Raw genomic sequence first — 17,773 nt, 5'->3', positions numbered from 1 at the left:
CTTAAAAAAAAAAAAAAAGGCAGGAATCAGTGGTGCACTTGTAGTCCTAGCTACTCAGGAGGCTGATATGAGAGAATTGCTTGAGTCCAGGATTTGAAGTTTGCAGTGAGCCATGATTGCACATATGCACTCCACTGTTGTTGACAGAACCCTGTCTTTAAAAAAACAAAGCAAAACAAAAACACTCTACTGCCTCTAGGCTTCTCTTAACAGTTCAGTGCTGAGCATTAATGATGGTTTTGCAGGTTTTATGGTAGGAATTCTTCCTATGTTCATGGTGGAGTAGATGCTAGTGGAAAACCCCAGGAAGCTGTTTACGGCCAAAATGTAAGTATCAGTTTTATATATATTTTAGAAATTGTTTTATGTTAAGATGGAGTTTTTAAAAATAGTTTTCATGTCCCCATAGATTTATTAAATATGTTACAACTGAAATTTATAATTGTTTCAGTAATTGTCAAATGTGCTTTGAGTTCTTAAATACCTATTTTTGTATAAAACATATTAATGGGTATTACCTTGGGATGGATACAAAGGAAAAATGGGACTTTATATCCTTGATGTATTTTATCCACGAAATAGTTGAGACAGTATGTTAAGTTTATACACATGTGGGCTGTGCCCTGTGTGACAGGAATGCAGAGGAGTATATACTCCTTATGGCCTAACAGGGAGGGGGAACTTTGTAGAGGATGTGGGACGTCAGCAAGACCCTAGATTATGAGATTTGGCTATACCAAACAAACAGATACAGGAAGTAGGAAAAGTGGCATCAGCAAAATTAAATTAGATGTGAGGTCAAGGAGCAGCCAACAGTTTGTGAGAACGACTAAATACTTCCTTTAGAAAAGTGAGAGAAAGTTGTATAAAGCCCAGATTACTTCACAATATCAGAGAGCCATTGCGATTTTTTTTTTTGTACGAGAGAAGTGACATGTTGAAAATAGTGGCTTAGGAGTATCAGTCTAGCAGTGATGTATAGTGGTGGAATGGATTTAAATGAGGCAGGAAGGTTAAGCAGTTAACATTCTAGAGATGTAAGGAAATGGAGGCTAGGTAACAGTATTGTGTAGGTAATGCAGTATCACAAGAATTTGTGTTTTTCTCTCTTCCCTAATAAAGGATATACACCACAAAGTATTATCTCTGAACTTCAGTGAATGTCATACCAAAATTCGTCATGTGGATGCTCATGCCACCTTGAGTGATGGAGTCGTTGTCCAGGTCATGGGTTTGCTGTCCAACAGTGGACAGCCAGAGAGGAAGTTTATGCAAACCTTTGTTCTGGCTCCTGAAGTAAGTTTTTATTTCACTTAGTTTTTCATGTATATGATTTAATTTGGCTGTTATTAGTTGATTGAAGTGTCTGTTTCTTTTAATGGTTTAGATTTGCTTATTGCTCTTTTTGAGAAATTTGTGTCATACCTGTTAGAATTTATTTGAGCTTATGTTTGTATACATGTGTGCTTTGACTATTTAGAATTAAAAGTCAGATACGAACATAGGTGTATAAATGAAGATTAAGATTACTGAATAATACAAAAAGTATGTTGGTATATTTCAAAGGTAACATTTGGGCTGGGTGCGGTGGCTCAAGCCTGTAATCCCAGCACTTTGGGAGGCTGAGGCAAGAGGGTTGCCCATGGGTTCAAGACCAGCCTGGGCAACATAGTGAGAACTTGTCTCTACAATAAATCAAAAAATGAGCTGGGCATGGTAGTGCCCGCCTGGAGTTCTGGCTGCTTGGAAGGCTGAGGTGGAAGTATTGTTGGCGCCCAGCAAGTCAAGGCTGCGGTGGCCGGGGGCATGCCATTGTACTCCAGCGTGGGTGACAAAGTGAGACTCCAACTCTAGATAGATAGATAGATAGATAGATAGATAGATAGATAGATAGATAGATAGATAGATATGAAAGCAAAATAGAAGAGTTCTGTTTGTTCTCTTTTATTGAGTAGTCATTTCTTGAGTTCTATTTTATTGGTTAACATTATAGCATGTTTGTAGAGTGCAGATTATCTCTATTATTAAAATGAGAAATTGTAGATAGATAGATTTGAAAGCAAAATAGAAAAGTTCTGTTTGTTCTCTTTTATTGAGTATTCATTTCTTGAGTTCTATTTTATTTTATTTTTTTATTTATTTATTTTGAGTTGGAGTCTCACTCTGTCACCCAGACTGGAGTGCAGTGGCTGCTCCCAGCCACCACAGCCTCAACCTACTGGGTTCTGACGATCCTTCCGCCTCAGCCTTCCAAGTAGCTGGAACTACAGGCGTGAGCTACCACGCCCGGCTAATTTTTAATTTTTATTGTAGAGATGAGGTCTCACCAACTTGGTCGCGAACCCGCAGGCTCAGGCATTCCACTCACCTCAGCCTCCCAAAGACGCGGGATTATAGGCTGAGCCACCGAACCCGGCTGAGTTCTGTTTTATTGGTTAACATTATAGCATGTTTGTAGAGTGCAGATTATTTCTATTATTAAAATGAGAAATTGTGTATGCCATGTAATTTGTTCTTTTTATGTAATACCAAATTTGTGAATGTTTATGGAATATTTGTATGTTGTTTTTCTGTAGGGATCTGTTCCAAATAAATTTTATGTTCACAATGATATGTTTCGTTATGAAGATGAAGTATTTGGTGATTCTGAACCTGAACTTGATGAAGGTGAGGTTACTTTGAAGATAGAAGTACTCTGTCGATACTCTTTAGGACAGTTTAATTTCTATAAGTGTGAAACTTATAGAAATTTGCCTCTTTATTTTAACTGAGTCAGACTCCTTTTTCTCCTTCCTTTTTTTTTTTTCTATAAGAGAAATGTTCATTGTATGAAATTACACAACAATCAGACATAGCAAGTGAAAAAATTCCCCTCAGTCTCATCCTCTTTAGAGAACCAAATTAGATGGCTGTTACAGATTTTTTTTTTTTGGTTTTACACTTAAAAGCACGTTTTTTTTTTTTTTGGTTTTTTATTTGTTGTTGTTTTTTCTAGCTGCTTTTAAAATTTTCTGTTTTATGTCCTTTAAAATTTGGTTATGAAAACAATGTAGTTTTTTTTTTTTTTTTTTTGAGTTGGAGTCTCACTCTGTCGCCCAGACTGGAGTGCAGTGGCCGCTCCCGGCCACCGCAGCCTCGACCTGCTGGGCTCTGGCAATCCTTCCGCCTCAGCCTTCTGCGTAGCCAGAATTACAGGCACACGCTACCACGCCCGGCTGATTTTTTGATTTATTGAAGAGATGAGGTCTCGCTGCCCAGGCGGGTCTCGAACCCGCGGGCTCAGGCAATCCACTCACCTCAGCCTCCCAAAGGCGCGGGATTACAGGCTGAGCCACCAAGCCCTGCTGAAAACAATGTAGTTTTATAAAACTGGAATTATGCTGACTCAAAGCTTGCTTTTGTTCATTTAGTGTGTCTTTGTTGGCTGTCCATTTTGTGAATTGTGACTTTAATGTATTTTCTAGCTTTACCTTTTCTTAAAAGATTTTTTTTTAGATTAGAAAATATAGTTTACTTAGAAAGCAAATTAGAGAGAGAGAAAGAGGAGGTTCACCTCCCCAAGATAGGGAAGGGGGGTAAAGCCAGGAATCATGGCGACAGCCATAGCTCAAAGAGCAGGTGGACACACCAGAGTCTAGCAAGGTAGTGGCCTGGCAATGACCTAGCAGTGGCCAAGATTTTTTTCAGTAGAACAAAATAGATAACCAATCTTTATTGTGCTTACACTATTCAGTTTTTGAGAGAACAGAGAATATTGCAATTGTGAATGCCTTTGTTTAAAAAAAGGGGGGAGGGGTCAAATTTTCTTTTTTACTATCATACCATTTCCTTAAAAATATTAAAAATACATATTTTAGAAATTGTTAGTCCTATTGTGGAGGCTCATGTCTGTAATCCCAACACTTTGGGAGGCCAAAGTGGAAGGATCTCTTGAAGCTAAGTGGAAGTGGAAGTAGAAGGATCTCTTGCGTTTCAGACCAGCCTGGGCAATAAAGCAAGACCCTATCTCTACAAAAAAAAAAATTAGCTGGGTGTAGTTCTAGCTACTCGAGAGGCTAAGGCAGCAAGGATGCCTTGAGCCCAGGAGGTCAAGGCTGCAGTGCACTGTGATCGTGCCACAGCATTACAGCTTGGGTGGCAGAGCAAGAAGATTCTGTCTCAAAAAAAAAAATCAAAAAAAACATTAGCTGGGCTCGGTGGCTCAGCCTGTAATCCCGCGTCTTTGGGAGCCTGAGGTGAGTGAATTGCCTGAGCCCGCGGGTTCGAGACCCGCCTGGGCAGCGACCTCATCTTTACAATAAATCAAAAAATCAACTGGGCGTGGTAGCGCGTGCCTGTAATTCCGGCTACTCGGAAGGCTAAGGTGGAAGAATCGCCGGAGCCCAGCAGGTCGAGGCTGCGGTGGCCGGGAGCGGCCACTGCACTCCAGTCTGGGTGACAGAGTGAGACACCGACTCAAAAAAATAAAATAAAATAAAAAAATTGTTAAGCCTCTCAGGAAGACATATAATATATTATATATTGCCAGAATCAGAAGATGAAGTAGAAGAGGAACAGGAAGAAAGGCAACCTTCTCCTGAACCTGTGCAAGAAAATGCTAACAGTGCTTACTATGAAGCTCACCCTGTGACGTAAGAATCATATCTGCAAGGTTAAATTTGGTCTGTACTGTAATGTCAGTGAGGTGGTTTTATTTCTTCAATTATTGTTGGAAGCAATTTTTGATAAAACTGCTTGTTAGGCCAGTATTTTGGTACCCATTATACATGTGCAATAAATTTGAAAAGCGTTATTTACTTAATTCAAAAATTGAGCATGGTTTGCACCAAAACAGTGGTCCTTTACTGATAATGAAGAGTGTTTAAGGGAGTGAGCATTTTATTTTTGTAAAAGATGGGGTTTATAGTTAGCACTAAAGTAAACATTCTTAATAACTTAGTTTTTAAATGATGGGGCTAAAGAACTGCTGCTTGAGAGTAGTATTGCTTTTTGCCCTTTATTTCTTGGAATTTTCCTTCAGTACACTTTGTAGATCTGGAACAGGTTGTCGGCGTATTAACTAGTTATGCCAATTAGATTGGACAGAAATGGAATTTTGTCTTATTTGAACTGGTCATTTTACTTATACTGAAAAGTGAACTAAATATTTTATTGTAGTAATGGCATAGAGGAGCCTTTGGAAGAATCCTCTCATGAACCTGAACCTGAGCCGGAAGCTGAAACAAAGACTGAAGAGCTGAAACCACAAGTGGAGGAGAAAAACTTAGAAGAATTAGAAGAGAAGTCTGCTACTCCTCCTCCGGCAGAACCTGTTTCTCTGCCGCAAGAACCACCAAAGGTTAGATCAGAGGAACTCTTTAGACTTAGAACAACATGCTTTGATACTTGGTACCATTAATGAAACATGACCTTTGTTGTGTTAAATTGTTTTGTATAGTAAATTATGCTTTTTTATGTATATGAAAGAAGCTGTGAGGTTTTTGTTATCCTGAGAATTTCATTGTTCCCATTCCCCTAAAACCCCTAAAAGTGAAATGTAACTTAAGATTAATTTGTGTCTTTATGTAATGTTTAGTAGCCTATGAAATTATTTGGGTCCATGTATAAGGCTGTCAGTTGCTCTTTCTTCTGCATCAAATTCTCTAAGCACAGATGCACCAGGAGTCATGGAATTTCCCAACTTAAGTTGGTTTATAATTAAAAGAAGAGATACTTGTTCTTTGCGGTTTAAATGAGATCAGTTTTCCTTACTATGCCAATTAAGCTCTCTTGGAAAGATGAGTGACACCCTTAGTGTAAGCTTACCTAAAACTTCTTGTATCTTTCTGTAAAGTAGGAGGTTAAAGTATATTGGGCAGTGAGAGGAGGAGATTCCTTGTTCAATTTGTGCACATCTGTTAATGTCTCCAGCTAGTATTCTCTTCTTTTCTATCCTTCCCTTCTCCCTTAACACCATCACACACCCTGTCTTACCCCAAAAGGGGAAAGAAATTGTTCTATTAGGCTCAGATTTTTCTAGTATGTTTAGTTAGTGGTATTTTTTGCCACTTGCTCATCTACTTAGAGTATGTAGGAACTTGTTTGTGGTTTTATTTAGTAGTTCAGACAAGAGTTATAAATAAGCTTGCATAATGAGATTTTGAAAGCTGGCACATAGACTGGCATGTGTGTGTGTGCCTTTCTTTTAGGAGTCCTCTAATATAGAGCAATAGTTTAGAAATGAAAAGAAAATATATTTGGAAGTTTCCCTGTAGGAATGTTGGTGGTTTTCCATGATTAGTAGTCTAGGTTTGTTGCATTTCCTGCAGGCTTTCTCCTGGGCTTCAGTGACCAGTAAAAACCTGCCTCCTAGTGGTACTGTTTCTTCCTCTGGAATTCCACCCCATGTTAAAGCACCAGTCTCACAGGTAACCAATCTGTGAACACATTGGATTGTATCCTTGTTACATTGCCAATTGCTTATTTTAAAAATACTTTTAAAATGAGTCAATCAGAAATTATGGATTAAATATACAAAAAAGTTGTATTAAATGTCAGTGCACCCACTTGAAATGCTAAAATCTCCATTCATCATCTACATAGTGGCATTTGGGGTTTGGGTGTGTGAAATACAGATTAAGTTGGTTTTACCAATATATAATAATGTCATTTAAAAGGCTTCTTTAAAAATGTTCCTTTTTAAAAAGTTTTAAATATTATTTTGAAAAAAATATTTTAGGTAAGAAATTTGGAAAGGCAAAAGTGCGGTGTTATAAAAAATTGTTTTTTTAAAAAAACAAAACTTTTTAACATACACTGCCTAAGTTCTCACTCTGGAGGTGGTTCACATCATTTATTGAAGCCTGTACCAACTTATGACTGTAGTGTTCACCTTAACTGGTCATTCCAGTATTCTGCTTTTTGTCTGTTTGTCATCTTACCCATTTCAGAGCTTTTAAAAATGTGAAAATAAGACACTGGCTACCTAAGATGTTTGTTGGATATAGTTTAGAATTAACTAAGTTTATAGGCATGTAAAGGGTGTCTGTAAGAACAATTCTTATTCCTACATTTTGAGTTAAACTTTATCCCACTAGAAAATTTACATTTTAAATGTTAGTGTATACATTCATCTTTTAGATGCTCTTGGTACGCTGAGGTTTCAAAAGTAACTAGTACTTATTAGTTTTTTCGTATTGGCACACATTAGAATGAACTACATAAAAGTATAATACACAGTCCCAGGATACTCATTTTTTTCATTTCAATATTCAGGAAATTATGACTGGTTACCTAGCACACCAACCAGACTTTCCTGTTAACAAAGGAAATGAGTTTGCCCAGTATTGTTTGCACTTTTCAACCTATCTGAAGACCTGATAAGTGACTTGTGGCCTTTCTTTTGAAATCTTGATTTCCTATCAGAATTTGCATTTGAAACCTTCAGATTGTTACTTCATTTCAGAGAGTTGATTACATTTATTTTAAATAGTTAAAAGGGAAAATAACTAATGCTTATTATGTCTTTATTATGTGCTAGGCATTGTGCTAAGCACTTTATATTCATTCTTATTGAATCCTCACAACCAGCCTGTTAGGGTGGATACTATTAATATTTCCATTTTGGAGACAGGAAAATTGAAGCCTACAGCAACTCACCCATAGTTAGGACATATAAATAGTAGGACTGGGCTTTGAATTCATGAAGTTGGACACCAGAGTCCGTATGTGTCTCATACACGGTTATTTAATACTTTGATGGAGGGTTTAATGTATGTATCTGTATTTACATCAAAGATTTCTATGTTGAAAGATTGCTTGAATTACATTAAATCCTAGTCTCTTGTGCAGGAAAATAGCTTCATGTGTATCTTAGGTAGATTTAAGTTTTGAGTATTTTTGAAGTTATTTTTCAAATTGTAGAAAATGAGGTTGTTTTTCCAACCCCATCCTTTTAATAAAAAAAACTTAATATTTGAAATGTAGACTTCAAAATAACTTTCTAATCTCTTTAGGCTACACTTAGAATGGATTCATTATATTCCCACCTGATTTAATAATCCTTTATTTTTATTATTTCTTTTATGTAGTGTTCATTTCTTTGCACTTTGAACATAGATTATTGATAACAGGAAATTAAATCTAGTTGTAGGCTATTGGTAGGCATTAATTTAGAAGTAGGTAAGTTAATTTCTTAGGAAAAAGGTTTTATCTGGAAATTGACCTAGCTTATCTAAATAGCTTATGTTTAATTGAAGGACTTGTTTATTAGTTGTGGTTATACCTGCTTTTATTGACTTGATTTGATGGTTCCATTTTAATTTCATATTCCGTTTGACCTTCATTTGTGGGATTTGTCATGTGATCGTACTTTCTGATTACATGAAACTAATTTTAAGGCCCTAATAGTACTACGTGGTATATTGGCCATTTCATCTGTTCGGACACACAAGTTTCAATCGTGAAATTTGGTATGAAGAATTTTATGTGTACAGCTGGAGCTGGCTTAGTCAATCAGTTTACTAAAAGGGACATTGTTAGTTTTTTGTTGTGTTTTTCTTGCACTGGCATCATCAAATATGTATTTAAAGTCAAGTTGCTTAAACAATGGTATAAATTATTTGTTAGATGTTGGAAATTTACCTGTTTTTAATTTTCATTTCTTAAAAGGATGAGGAAGCACTTTTTAAATTTTGCTACTTGTAGTTTGTTTTGGGTAATCTGTTTTGAAAAGAATTGTTTAAATTCTTTCAAGGTCAGGACCTCAAGTTCTTTGATAACATTTGGATCGGATGAGTCTAACTAAGATTTTCCTGAAATTTTTTAGTCCAAGGTACATTTGCTATTTTTGAAGTGCCAGGAATACATTAGCTTCATTGAACTTAAACAGGGTTTATTCTTTAATTCTATTTTATAATCATACTGAATTAAGGTATGCTTACAGATCCCCTTAGTTGGAATTTCTAAATAATTGCCTTTTTTTCAGGCATCACATTTTATATCAAATTGTTACATAGTATTAATTTTCAAATACAGATAGCAGTGGTCTCAGAGTTGTCACTTAGGTCTCATCAGTCAGAACATTCTCCTGCATGTTTTGGGTCAGAGAACTAAAAAGGTAATTTAATTTTAAATGAACCAATAGTTATTGAACATCTTGTCTAACAGCACTGTGCTTGGTTCTTTGGGTGATGTAAAATGAATTTAGATATGGGCCTTATAGGAATGACTACACATATGAATAAGAAAAGTGGAGAGAGTTAAACTTTTTTGTTTTTGTTTTTTTGGTTTTTTTTTTTTTTTGAGTTGGAGTCTCAGTTTGTCACCCAGACTGGAGTGCAGTGCAGTGGCTGCTCCCGGCCACCGCAGCCTTGACCTGCTATGCTCTGGCAATCCTTCCGCCTCAGCCTTCCAAGTAGCTGGAACTACAGACGTGTGCTACCACGCCCAGCTAGTTTTTGATTTATTGTAGAGATGAGGTCTCGCCAAGTTGCCCAGGCAGGTCTCGAGCCCATGGGATCAGGCAATCCACTCACCTCAGCCTCCCAAAGGCGCGGAATTACAAGCTGAGCCACCGAGCCCGGCTAACTTTTTGTTTTTTAACTAGTAGAATTTTAGAACATGGGAATTTCATCTTGAGGAAATGGGACATCGACATGGAGGAAAACAGAATTTGGAATGAGGCAGTCAAACCTGTTAAATCTAGTATAGGAATTAATAACCTTTTGGTTACAGTGGCTGAAGTAATTTACATTAGGTTGTCATTTTTGAAAGGTGCATTTTTGTATCAAAATTTGTCCTTGTAGGTTGTAATATCCACTTATGTAAATACATGGTGGAAGAGTATGAGCCACTGCGTGGACTGAGGTCCTCAGAGATGACCACCTTTAAAGACAGGGCTGAAATTACTAGCTTTCTGATTAGAGGACGTGTTCTCCATAATCCTGCTGGGTATTTTCAGCATCCTTTGAAGGTTCACATATTTTGTCTCTTCCTTGCACCTTAAATATTTGGGCACTAGAAAGCCTTTGGTTAAGAATACTGAAAATGCTGTTGTATTCAGGAAAGGGTAATAGCAGATAAGGATGTTGTTTTGTTTTTAAAAATAGTTACTTTTGTTGTAATATGTGTTTAATTCACCAGTTAGCAGAAACTTTTGGAGATATCCTGAAATGTCCTATTACTTACCTCCCCCCTCTCCTAGTTAGGAAAAATTGTTGGTATCAATACTTTAAATAAATGCTTATTTTTCCCATAAGAAAGAATAGTAAGGAGCCAAAGGACTTTAACTTTTTGAGATGCTACATGCAAGTTACTGTTAGTTCCTATCATTTTTTTATCATGCTTTTAAACTTGAAGGTAGCATTTTTTAGGTGCTAGAGTAATAAACAAAATTGGATATTTTGAATATTGATTTTTAAGATTGTGGATTGGGGGCTTAGGAGTTATTACTAAGCACTATTACATTTGAAGGACAGCAAACTAGATATTTAACTATGTGTCATGTATTCTTGTCTAAGGTAAAGGTGACTTTTAATTTTATGTATTTACATGGAGTGACTCATCTTGCATTTTTTGTGATTTCTTTTGGTAGCAATACCCTTTATGCTATCTCTTTGTTGGTATAACATTAATGAAAAAAGGTGATTGTAAAAGCTGGTTATTGTGAGTTACACAGCTTTCAGTGGGAAAAAAAAATACCCTACAGTCCTAGATTGGTACAGAATATCTTGATAAAAATTTATTTTTCACAAACATAGGACACTATGCTAAAAACATTCTAAAATTAAAATTATCATGATGCCTGCTAGTGACTTAGTTGCTCTGATTGGTTTTTCTTTTGTAGAACGTTTTTATAATGTGCTTTTTCCCTTGTATTTTAGCCAAGAGTTGAAGCTAAACCAGAAGTTCAGTCTCAGCCTCCTCGTGTACGTGAACAGCGACCTAGAGAACGACCTGGTTTCCCTCCTAGAGGACCAAGACCAGGTTAGTCAACCCCTTTTGTAGCCTTCAGCACTTAGCCCTTTTAAGGTTGGAAAAGACTGAACTTTAAAAAACTACAATATGTTCTATACACAGAACTTTGTAGTATCAAATTGTGACATGAGGAACCTGCTCAGATCCTTAAAGATGTGAGGAACCTGCTCAGATACTGTTTGGGGCAGAATAGCCAAGCTTTAGGGGGGTAGAATTGGTTGACATGCCATGGAGACATATATTGTGAAGGAATAAAAGACTAGAGACTAACTTTATTTGATTATTGTCCCTGGTTTTAAGAATCCAAAACCAAGCTGCCAGTTATCTCCTCTCTTACTTAGTGCTCTTATTTCTTCACAGATAAACAATAAGCACACCTTGGTTCTTCTTATTTTGATTGTCTTAGGTATTAAGTAAGTTGCCACCATTTTTTAATTGTTTATGTTATTAGCTAATATATGTAGTACCTCTATTTGAATTCTATAGGAATATTTAGTTTGCTTTTGGGAGGAGGTGAAATGATAGTATACATCAATTTACATGATATTATTTTAAAATTTTGATTTATTTGCTGAGTGTGGCAAAAATTAAAGATTAAAAAAATAAAAGAATAAGTGATACATTGCTAAACCAAAAGTCCTAGATTTGTCACTGGTTGAATTTATGGTCTTGAGTGAGACCCCTATATTATGAGCTTCTCTAGCTTATGTCATTCAGTTATTTTACATAAATTAATTCTTGTATATTGCCTATTTGCCTCATTGTGTTCCTTTATTATTAGGAGGAGCAAATAAGATTTTATATATTTGTATATATACTGATATGTGTAAAAGACTACAATAATGAGATAATTGGTATTAAAGTTTACTGATTTTGCTGTAATGTCATATAATCAAAGAGAAGTAATTTGAGAATTTCAGAAGACCAAGCAGATATTTAGTAGAAATACACCTCACTATCTGAAGTCTACTTGGTTCCTGGGTGATGGCAGTAGTTTAATTAAGTAGGAATATCTGTACTAATATTTATTTGACTTTTGTATAACCAGACCAGTAGATCTAGAAGATTTTAGCAACTTAGCCAGTATCCTCACTTGACCAGTTTAGTGTCATGCTGTTTTCTAATCTACTAATAATGGGTATTTCTGCTTCTTTTCTTTTTCCTTTTTATTTTTTTTGAGTCGGGAGTCTCACTCTGTCACCCAGGCTGGAGTGCAGTGGCATACTCATGGCCAATGCATCCTCGACTTGCTGGGCTCAGGCAGTCCTTCTGCCTCAGCCTTCCAAGTAGCTGGAACTATAGGCACACACCACCACGCCCAGCTAATTTTTTTGATTTCTTGTAGAGACTAGGACTCACCAAGTTGCCCAGGCTGTTCTTGAACCCTGGGACTCAGGCAGTCCTCTCACCTCGGCCTCCCAAAGTGCTGGGATTGCAGGTTTGAGCCACTGCGCCCAGCCTCTGCTTCTTTTTTCAAGTAACTTACTTGGTCTTACTAAACTAAAACAAGAATGTCAGTATTAAGTGATTTTTACATTTATTGCTTTGAGTTAGTTTTTGTGATATTGTAAACTTTAATATCTGCTCTTTTTTTCTGTTCTCAGGCAGAGGAGATATGGAACAGAATGATTCTGACAACCGTAGAATAATTCGCTATCCAGACAGTCATCAACTTTTTGTTGGTAACTTGCCACATGATATTGATGAAAATGAACTGAAAGAATTCTTCATGAGTAAGTGGATTATTTTGCTTTAAAATTAATTTTTAAAATTATTTTAAATTAGACAGGAGGCATATAGAGCTTTTTTAAAAAATATAACTAATTTTTAACAGTGTTTATCTCTTTATATGGAATCCAGTTACCAACCTCACCTTAATTGGGCAGAAGGGAGTAGATGACTAAATCAGATATTTCTTGGTGACTATTTAGTGTTGACTTGTCCTGGTTCAGTAGAGTTTAGAAACCAAGGGATGTATTAGTCTTAAATTCAGAGAAGGGACTCATTTGGCAAATGAGTCAATATATTAGGAGAAAACTAACAAAGATGCAGAAAGGTAACAAAACTGGCAGCCAGCTCAGCTCTTGGTATGTTACATGAGTGAGCGAATGTATCTTAGTTATCACTGTGTATAGCAGCTTGTAACTTTTGTTTTCAGATAGATCAAGGAGATTGAGGTTATTCATCCTAAACAATTAAAGCCATCAAAATATTCTGTTAAAATATTTAACTCTTGGTGTAATGTATATTTTCACAGGTTTTGGAAACGTTGTGGAACTTCGCATCAATACCAAGGGTGTTGGGGGAAAGCTTCCAAATTTTGGTTTTGTGGTTTTTGATGACTCTGAACCAGTTCAGAGAATCTTAATTGCAAAAGTAAGTGATTTAAAGGGCATAATTCAAGACTTTATTATTTCTGTTATATGTATTAATTTGGTGCATTTAAAAACCATAGAAAACCTTTTAATGGTAAAGCCAAAAATAGTTAATTATGAGATGGTATTTATGCAAAGAATAAAGATTTGTTACTAGTTTTAAAAGGTCTAAGGTGTAGATAATTTTACATTTCATTATTTGCTCTGTTGAAGAAGGTTGGAAAGAGTGCATATTAAGAATTTCATGAAAGTTGTTTTTATTTTTATTAGGCTTTTCTAACTTATCTGTGCAGAGAGTAATACATTTCTCTTGCTGTCTAACCTGCCCATGTAAATATTTTTTTCCTCTTTTAAAGCCGATTATGTTTCGTGGGGAAGTACGTTTAAATGTGGAAGAGAAAAAAACAAGAGCTGCAAGAGAGCGAGAAACCAGAGGTGGTGGTGATGAGCGCAGGGATATTAGGCGCAGTGACCGGGGTCCCGGTGGCCCACGTGGAGTAGTGGGCGGTGGGATGATGCGGGACCGTGATGGAAGAGGGCCTCCTCCGAGAGGCGGCATGGCGCAGAAGCTTGGCTCTGGAAGAGGAGCCGGGCAAACAGAAGGCCGCTTCACGGGGCAGCGTCGCTGAAGATCCACTGTTGGCAGAATCTTGGCAGTGGTACATTATTCATCGTGTTTGCATTCTTGTTAATTTCTTTTTTTTTTTTTTTGGCTTTGGAATGTGACACAGCCTTTTTGATCATTTCTTTGATGTGAAAAGCATCTTTTGGTTATCAGTTATATTGAGGTGGACATTATTTCCCCAATTTCACAACAGGATTCACATTGTTAATTTATAAATCTAGACTTGGAGAATTAAGGACTGAGAAATGACCACATCTTAAACTATCTACAACAAAATGAACTTAAAAGGACATGCCCACTGATTTTGGGTCCTTTGAGTCAAAAAAAAAAAAAAACTTCTGCACATTTTGTTTAAGTGTTATTGTTTCTGCCTATTAATGTTGGAAACACAAGTAGTGCAATTTGTGCAATTGGAGAATCTTGCCTTTTTTTGTCGGCTCCCCCAAAAATACAAACCAACAAAACTTGTTATGCACTCATCAAAATGCACTAATGGGTACTCTGAACTCATTAACATTGACATCTGCAACAGGAGGCAACAGGGAAAAAAAATCTTTCATCTTCTTTTCCAGTAGAAAATAGTTGGTGAAATGATGAGGGCATTTTATCTGCTTGCTGTGACCAGCGTGTGTACACATAAACCTTAACAAGACTACAAGTATATTCCAGAAGGAAATCATTTAGTTACGAACTAAATAACAAAAAAATCAGAACTTCAAATGCTATGGTCTTGACTCTTAGACCAGATTTAGTAGCTCCATATCTGAGATTTTTTCTACCTGCCCCTCTTCAGTACAGGGATGGCTGGCTGCTCAACAACACTCCTCCTCCCCTTTTTCCTTTCTTTAAGCTGTGTACAGTGAAAATTGTCTTTACTGTATTTTTGTTCTCTGGTAATGTAATAAGCATGATGGTGCCTTCTATTAATACATCATTCCAGTCTTGCTGGTAATTTTGTACAGTATAGTGTATGAAATGCTGTGCTGCAAAGGCCAAACAGCTGCAAAATGTTGAAAAATCATTGGAAGTGTATAAAAATTGCAGTATCTTTAAAACCAGTAAAATGGACTAGCATATTATTTATCTTGTTCATCAGTTAACAACTTTGTGTTCTCTGTGGGAGGGACAGAGAGTCCTGTGTGTTTGGGAGGGAGAGGGAAGGAGGAAGTCAGTTATTTGAGTAAGTCTCTAGTTGACTTCTCTTAGCTTGAATGTGAAAGTCGAAATGTATCACTTCAGTGCTTGGAAAAGTCCGTCAACTTGATGTGTGTTTTTAGTGACATTTTAAAAACAGATTCCATAAACGGCAAATAAACCTGAAGTGAGGATACTGCAATTTTCAGAGAAAAGAACAGCAGCTCTTGTGTTTGCATTTTCTATTTGGGGGGGCAGGGAACTGTCATTCATTTTGCACAATTCTTGAACTGATGTCAGCACCCGAGTGGCTCCTGAATTTAAGTCTGGGACGACATCTTTTATTTTTACATAAATCTTTAAACAATTCTGTGAGCAAAGTTGTAGCTGCTGGATTATTGTCTGTCTTTATAGCAAGTTCCAGTAAACCACAAGTATGGCAAAGCTTATCCAATTTTATGCTTGGAGCAGTCAGTACATACCAGTTTCTGATGTTTCAGGCAAGAAGTGGGGTAAATAAGTGTGACCACTTAAAGCTGCTTGTTAGCATGGAAGACTTCTCCATTCTGTCTTAGTAAAAACAAAATATGCACTTGACATAGTAGCAAATTGGTTCTGAATTATGCAACTGTTTGCTATTTAGTTAGCTAGCAAATAATGCACATATTTTGTTTTTCATGTACTGGGCAATATGAGTAAAATTAAATGTCATTTTTTTCTCCCCTTGAGTGAGGTCTTCCATGTTTGAGGAAAAGTCTTGCACTATTGAGTATATTTTGGGGTCACAGTTTTTCATAGTTTGCATTTTGGGGGGCTTAAAGAGTTTTTTTGTTTGTTTGTTTGAAACAGTTCTTCACTTTATGATGTATAGTACTTGAAGTTCTTATCAGAAGATTACTTGGGAGTTTTGAAGCCTTTATTCAGACCACTTTTAAATAAGTGGTTGTTTTATTGTCAATGTTTCCCCCCCCGCCAAACATATTTTTCTCAATTCTTCTATTTCTTTCTGTTTTCCATTTTATATATATGTATAAAGTTTCTAATCCAGGATATTGCCCTGCCACCCATGAAAACTGTTCTGGCACCAAAAGTAATAACAAATGTTAAGTGTAATAGAAAAGTAGAGCAAAGAGCCATTCAGCTTCAGTCTTTACATACCATGAATATAAAACATTAAACATCATATGGAGAAGTTTACATGGTGAATGTTCACCTGCAGTACTGTGGACTTTTAACATTTTGTCCCCTTTTCAGTGAAACAGAGTACAAATATTCATGTACCATTACTGTTATTGCTGATTTCATTTTATTTTTTGATGGTAATATTCTATCCTTATGACACTATTGCAACCAAATTGGCTTACCATCTCGGCTTTAGTAGGCATAGAAGACATTGGATTACCATCTTTATTGCTGTAATGTGTTAAGCATTATATGCTAGTAGAATCTAGTTAAATTGTTTCAGGTGGAAAGTATTCTTTGAGTTTCCATTTTGAATGTGTTTGGATTAAACAAACAATAAACTACTGATGTCTGCAGCATTTATCTATGTCCCTAATTTAATCTGTAGCTTTTATGTTTGGAAGGAAATATTTTCTTCCAGTTGCATTTCATACAGCCTAAGTGGAAATAAGAAACTGTTCTAAAACCAATAGCTTATTATTTATGAAATTTGATGTATAAAAAAGAAAAAAGCATTTAAGTAACACTTGAACATTGTGAGAGATCTCTCCCAGTCCAACTAGACAGCTAGTATACAAGTTGAGTGTTAGAATACCACGTAGCAGTAAGGACAGTGAGAATGACAGAAAGCAGACTACTAAACATTTTTTTTTTTAATCTTGGGTTTTCTAAAGGATTTCTACCTTGCATCTTAGACAGAAAAGGAGAAAGGAAGGGATGAGAAGGTTGAGGTTGTCTGAAGTTAATGGACAATCAACTAAGTTCAGAAATTGGAACAAATTTATCAAACTCTACAAGAGTGTTAAAGGAAAAGCAGTCATTTAGTCATGTTTCTAATGAAAAATGAGGTCCTAAGCCATATGTAATTTTAGAACTTGCAACTTGAAGGGAAGGATATGGATGAATTTTTCCTGATTACATACACACACATTTTTTTGGGGGGGAGCTGGATTTATTGAGAGGATAGAAAAGCTCCCAGGGTGTGAGGGGACCTGAGGGGGTTGCCCGATGATACATTAATGACTTTAAGATTCTTAAATCAGTCTTTACAAATTTGTAGTAGAGACAAATCAGAATAGTCATTACCTAAATAGTCTTAGTGGGGAGTAAAACTTAAAATTTTATATTAAACTTACTTTGAATTATGTGATAATTCAGCTAACTCCATGCCTGTGGAAAAACATTTTTTAAAGGATAAAATGTATATCTCATACTGTTGAAGATTTGAAAGAGCAAATTATCACTTGGTCCAGGAAATTTATATGGAACAAAATATTTGAAAACTAGTCACTCAGGAGGTCGACTTGCTCATCTTAGTGTATATTTTGGCTGGGCACAGTGGCTCACGCCTATCATCCCAGCACTTTGGGAAGCCGAGGTGAGAGGATTGCCTGAGCCCAGGGGTTTGAGACCAGCCTAGGCAACTTGGTGAGACCTCATCTCTACAATAAATCAAGAAAAATTAGCTGGGCGTGGTGGTGCACACCTGTAGTTCCAGCTA

General features: G+C 36.4%; 1 protein-coding gene across 4 annotated transcripts in view; it reads left to right on the top strand.

Annotated features, from left to right (window-relative positions):
• Positions 1-16,635, top strand: part of G3BP2 (G3BP stress granule assembly factor 2) — a 37,780-nt gene extending 21,145 nt beyond the window's left edge. For 2 of the 4 annotated variants that reach the window (XM_008069053.2, XM_008069051.2), the window contains exons 3-12: positions 246-327; positions 1,123-1,296; positions 2,577-2,667; positions 4,529-4,631; positions 5,158-5,338; positions 6,309-6,407; positions 10,863-10,965; positions 12,561-12,689; positions 13,214-13,332; positions 13,688-16,635. In XM_008069053.2, coding sequence (XP_008067244.1) covers positions 246-327; positions 1,123-1,296; positions 2,577-2,667; positions 4,529-4,631; positions 5,158-5,338; positions 6,309-6,407; positions 10,863-10,965; positions 12,561-12,689; positions 13,214-13,332; positions 13,688-13,960 — 1,354 coding nt within the window. In that variant the 3' untranslated portion in view covers positions 13,961-16,635. The remainder of the gene's footprint in view (positions 1-245; positions 328-1,122; positions 1,297-2,576; positions 2,668-4,528; positions 4,632-5,157; positions 5,339-6,308; positions 6,408-10,862; positions 10,966-12,560; positions 12,690-13,213; positions 13,333-13,687) is intronic. The other 2 variants (XM_008069059.2, XM_008069052.2) reach the window with 2 other exon arrangements.
• Positions 16,636-17,773: the final 1,138 nt, after the last annotated feature.

This window comes from Carlito syrichta, unplaced genomic scaffold, assembly GCF_000164805.1.
Source record: "Carlito syrichta isolate Samal-C Ts95f unplaced genomic scaffold, Tarsius_syrichta-2.0.1 Scaffold311780, whole genome shotgun sequence".
NCBI lineage: Eukaryota > Metazoa > Chordata > Mammalia > Primates > Tarsiidae > Carlito > Carlito syrichta.
The sequence above is the reverse complement of the archived record's forward strand: the minus strand, read 5'-3'. Positions and strand labels throughout refer to the sequence as shown.